The 6000-nt window shown below is 32.4% G+C and overlaps 1 protein-coding gene across 1 annotated transcript; it reads left to right on the top strand.

The window, feature by feature from the left end:
• The first annotated feature begins 1697 nt into the window (after window positions 1–1697).
• LOC122601630 (scarecrow-like protein 18) lies at window positions 1698–2912 on the top strand. Its single transcript, XM_043774377.1, has one exon. The coding sequence runs from the start codon at window positions 1698–1700 to the stop codon at window positions 2910–2912; it is 1215 nt and encodes a 404-aa protein (XP_043630312.1).
• Window positions 2913–6000: the final 3088 nt, after the last annotated feature.

Here is a 6000-nt window from a genome sequence, read left to right as displayed (position 1 = left end):
ATCCAAGTATTGATTCCTTGAGCATTTCATTACACGTTTCATATGAAACTTGTGAAGTTTGTTCGTCATACAAGTTAGCTGTTAATAAGTATATTCTATATATTAGAATCTTTAGTTTTAGATTCCGTGTAACGACCTATATTCTTGTTATAAAGTGTTAAGGTGTATTAAAGTTGGATTTTAGAGTTAAATGTATCTTGAAATGTAAAACTTTACGTTATATAAAAAAGTTAACATTCTGACTACGTAATGATACTTTTTATATAATAAGTGTGGATCGAATATTACTTGGTCTAGATATGCTAGTAAGTGTATATAGCGAAACTACTTTTTTTTTTTATCTCTACTTCTTTATAAAGCAAAAGGGTCTTTTTATTTTAAGTAATTTCTGTCTTTGAATGACCAGAATTGTCCTTGACATTTATTTTAATAATTAACACTTTACGTCCTTATTTTTTTAAATATTCCATTATCACCTTTATATCAACCTACACCATTTGAGACTTAACATCGCCACCACCAGAAATAATACCGCCACCGACAATACTAGACAGTCGTGCCTACTACCGTCGCTGCATTGCACGGGTACCACGCTTGTTATTATGAACTACAGATAGACATTTACAATATATCTGATGAGTTGTCTAAGTAATTAGTCGACCAACATATTCTAGCTATGAAGTGTATTTAACTATATATAAGGGTGTTACCGTTTAGGTGCATTAAATTTTATATTTTGCTAACCAAAACTTAAAGAGTAATTTTTGATATATATAATGCTGGTTTTTTTTTTAAATAATCAGCCGATATTCGACATTAGGGGACACATGACTGTATACTGGTGGAACCCTGCACAGTTGCAGGTACTTTATACTACGAGATGTTGACTATTAGCCGTTACAGGTTATTCAAGGAAAAACTTACCGGACATGTCACTCTAAAGAGTCAAACTCATTACCTGAAATAAAATAATGGATGACTTTTGCCAATTGATCTAGCCTTCATTGTTAATACTCCTTTTTATACATGTAATAATGTGTTAATAACAAACCTTTAGAAATGTCATTAACTAATTTAATGTGTCAAACTTACTAATAATACATTTTGATAACTTTTTAATTCAATCAATCAATAAAAAAAATATATGTTTTAAAGTAATTTTGTGTTATATATCATTGTATATCATTAATTACTCGTAATATTTTTTAACAAATTAGGAACTAATAATCTTAAGTAATTAAGAAAAACTTGGTACAAACGTACTAATTATGTGTATGTGGGCAGTAGTAATTAACATATGTATGTGGGCTATGTATACATCCCTTCACCTTCCACTTCCACACACCTTTGGCTGTCCAAAATATTCTCCTCCTCCTTCTTCAGGTGTTTTACTTCCACCCCCAATAGTCCCTCACAGTGTTATGGAGGATCTCTCTTTGGAGAAATTTAGGGTTTCTAATTTAAGTCAATAGTTTAAAAAAAGTCTTAACATAGTATACCACTTTCAAGATTCCACCCCAAAACCACCACCAAAAAGAAAAAAAAGGTATCTTTAAATGTTGGGCTCTTCTTCTTGTTCACATCCTCATCCTCAAGAAGAAATAGTCCCTTTACATGAACCAGATCCGCCACCACCGCCACTAATCACCACCCATCACCACCACCACCACCATCAGATCCAACAACAAGTTGAGATGATGACCAAGTTGACAAACTACACACCACCATCAATTTACTTAAAGCAACTCCTTTTAACATGTGCTCACTCCATTTCTAGGTGTGATTTCAGCACAGCCAACCATCTTACCACCATCCTTTCAGCCAAATCTTCACCTATTGGTGACTCTTCCGAAAGACTAATCCATTCTTTCACCAAAGCCCTAACCCTACGCCTTCATACCATCCCCACAAATTCTTCGACCACAAACTATTCTACTCCTACTGCTAATTACAACAACAATATGGATAATGATGATGCAATCATACAATCATCATATTTATCACTTAACCAAATCACACCTTTCATTAGATTTAGTCATCTCACTGCTAATCAAGCAATCTTGGAAGCCATTGATCAATCTAACCATCTTCAACAGCATCCGCCTTATGATATACATATACTAGATTTCGACATCATGCACGGTGTCCAATGGCCACCTTTAATGCAAGCCATAGCCGACCGACATGACCCGTTACCGACTCTCCGAATCACAGCCACCGGAACCAACCTCGATATCCTACGGAAAACCGGTGACCGGCTTTCTAAATTTGCTCACTCACTTGGTCTTCGATTCCGGTTCTTTCCACTTTTGCTCCCACAAAGTATTTCTAGCACTCAAACAGTGGATGACGTCATAAACCATCTGTCTGCTGTCTTACTACTTCCTAATGAAATCTTGGCTGTGAATTGTGTTCTTTATTTACATCGTTTGTTAATCGACCGAGACAAGCTTTGTTTGTTGTTGAGAAAAATCAAATCTATGAACCCTAAAGTTGTAACTTTAGCTGAAAACGAAGCAAACCATAACCACCCATTATTTCTCTCAAGATTTGAAGAGGCTTTGCACTACTACACCGCGGTTTTCGACTCGCTTGAAGCGACACTTCCACCGAATAGTAGGCAAAGGATGGAGGTTGAGCAAGTATGGTTTGGGAGAGAAATTGGAGATATAGTTGCTGTAGCTGAAGGAGAGAAGAGAAGAGAAAGGCATGAGAGGTTTTTGTCATGGGAGATGATGATGAGAATTGCTGGTTTTCGGAATGTGGCTTTAAGCCCTTTTGCTCTTTCACAAGCTAAGTTGCTGTTGAGACTTCATTACCCATCTGAAGGTTATAATCTTGATGTTGTAAATGATTCTTTCTTTTTGGGTTGGCAGAATCAACCCCTTTTCTCTGTTTCTTCTTGGCATTAATTAATTAGCTACGTACTCCATATATATATATATATATACATCTTTCATCATTTTTAATAAATAATAAATACTACATTTCTTACAAGTTACATACTTGCTATAGCTAGCTATGATACATACATGTTACATACTTCATTACATATATAGATATATGAGATAGATAGATTCTTACACATAGTGCATATATAATTAGTTTTACATGTGTATATATACATGAGGAAACCCTAAACATCCCACCCTAGCTAAACCCTAGCTATATATGTATATGTATAGGATAATGAGAATGCAACATGGTGGTGATTAATCTTACTGTAGTTGTTAACAAATGTTGTTTGCATGAAACACAAACATGTCTCTTTGGAACTTGACAAACTTGAAATCATCTTTCCAATTCTCTTACTTGTATTCATATATGTCTATGTTTATGATATACAAGTATATGAGTAGTAGTGAGTATATATAGAAACATGACGCACATATAATATATAATTGGAATTGAAGGTTAAGTAAACCTAATCCACTGCTTTATAATTAATTACCTTTGCCAACAAATAGCTTATGAGGAATGCACTTACTTGTAATTAATTGGTTGATATGATAGTGCCCATTGTGGAGTAGATAATTAGCTAGGGAATATTGTTTGTATTAAGATTTTTTTTGGACGCTTAAGTTGTATTAAGTTGATGGATGAGATACCTATATATCTAGCTAATTACTCGTATAATATTAAGTTTTTTGTACTTATTAGGGTTTTAGTGAGTTCGTTTAGCTTGTTCAATTAGTTCTATTGACATATATATGGAACTTAATTTAATCTTCTTTATGAGAGTAGCCTCTATATCTTTGGGTAGAGGTAAGACTGTCTCAATTTATGTCTCTCACACCCCGCTCAAGGATTGAGTCATGTTGTTGTTGTTGTTTAACTTAATTTAATCTCTAATGTGATCTTTTGTTTGCGATATATAGGAAGATATATCAACTATATATAAAATGTGTAGGCCCGGGTGGGTTTACGATAGGGATGTCAAAATTATCAAGACGAACGTACGTACGTTAAAGTATAGACAACCCTCAAGTGATTCACATATATATAGGACACCCTAACTCATATAGATGCACTACTATACTCTATATAATAATAATAATATGGTATATATTACGTACACCGGCCTGCGTGCGTGTGTTAATGACTTTCGTTATATAATTAAGTTAGTTTGTCCGACAACTACTGCTAATTAATCCTCACACGGTTATATATGTAGATACATAATATGTGTGTATGTGTGTACATGCATATTCATGTTTCGATCTTTCCAACTACTTTGTTTAGTAGTTTTTACTTGTACTTATTTAACGCACCCTTTGATGATGGGGAGTGATATTTTTACAACAAAAATTAGCCATCTACAATAAATATACAATTTTTTATACACAGAATACAATTGCTTGATGCAGGTTTTGTTGTAAATAACTAAAAGTAGTAGAAATATGATTTCCTTTTGATGATATTTGAGGTTGTGGAATATCTAGAGTACGTAGTGGATGTCCTGTAAATACTAATTAGTAGAACCTAGCTATTGTGCAATTAATTTGTTTTTACCTAATTAAGATATTGCCTTCTTCGTTAATTATGACATATGTCTTATATCTAGCTAGTTGTCTAAAAATTTATTTAGATATATTCTCATATTCTAACAGCTTAAAAAGGTTACGTAGAGTATTCATTATTTGACTTTCTATATTATTTTACTTGTATAAATTAAACTACCCCCTTCCCTTTATGTAATTAAGATTTTAAAACATCCATATTTTTCATTCATTAATTTAGATATTTTTTCCTATTTATCTATATCTTTAATGAAATAAATTAAAACATAGATTCCTCAACCCTTAAAGAACCATATTAACCCCTCTTATATCAATTAATTACATTCACCACCACGCCACCATTGTTGTTGCCGTCGCCACACCTTCGTCGGTACCACCATTACTGCCGCATCACACGGGCATCCGTCTAGTATTTATATATGTAAACTTGTAAAGCATCGAAGTAGGGTGCACAATTACGTAAAGAGTAACTTGGTGTGGTTTTTTAGTAGGTCAAAACAGATCGATAACCCGTTTGATAATTATTTTTTTCACAATTAATAAGTCACACTATTTTCACAACAATAATATAGGAGTCATTTATCAATTTGATTAGCCACTAATTAATTTAAAACAAAAAACAGGTAAAACGTTGTTAAAATGTGCAAGTTTACGGCGGTGAACTGGTGTGACTGGTGAGTTGCATTTTCTCCTTTTTTTTTTAACCTTAAGATTTATAAAAGTCAAAATAAAATAATGCCGTACGTTGTTAAGTCAATTTGACTTTTAAATCAAAAGGTAATTTTGTTTTGTCGTTTAACGACTCTTAATTAGTTCTTCACTTAAATCACCCTTTAGAAAAAAATTCTAGCCCTCGTATATATAAGGGTTGGACTACGGTTCTAGCTTTCTTTTTAGTACTCCTTAATAACCATTAAAGTTTAAGTTATATTTGAGATTTGTATATATACTCTTCAACCCAATATATATATTGTTCAAGGGACTTCTATATTTCCCATATAAAAACACGTGTGTCCCAGAATATTTAGGTGTTTTCACTTTGATTGTATAGTAAGAAATGTAGCGTCAAATATAATGGTGATCAATTAGGTGCATTATGATTCTTTCCAAAACAATATCGGAGATATATCAAGATATATGAAATTTGAATTATGGGGTTTATTAAAGTTGTTTTTGACTTTTGATGACATATCAAATGGTTTTGACTTTTGAAGACTTTTGCATTATGACATGTCACGAAGTCATTCTTACATGTGTTAGCTATACATTTTAGGATTGATGATTTAAAAACTTTAATAACAATATACTGTAATTGACAATATTAATTAAATTTGTTAGTTATAATTTGTTTAATTTAATTATAATTAAAATTTTAATTGAACAATATATAAATCAGTGTGTGATTTATTTTACGAGTATTAATTATAGCCAATTAATATGTGTGTGCGCTTCCTTTTAAAATTACGTACTACTATAAAAT

Source organism: Erigeron canadensis, chromosome 5 (genome assembly GCF_010389155.1).
Source record: "Erigeron canadensis isolate Cc75 chromosome 5, C_canadensis_v1, whole genome shotgun sequence".
Taxonomy (NCBI): domain Eukaryota; kingdom Viridiplantae; phylum Streptophyta; class Magnoliopsida; order Asterales; family Asteraceae; genus Erigeron; species Erigeron canadensis.
The sequence above is the reverse complement of the archived record's forward strand: the minus strand, read 5'-3'. Positions and strand labels throughout refer to the sequence as shown.

What these genes read in the sequence shown, in the direction of transcription:
- LOC122601630 (XM_043774377.1), top strand. Translation starts at nt 1,698, where the DNA reads ATGACCAAGTTGACAAACTACACACCACCATCAATTTACTTAAAGCAA.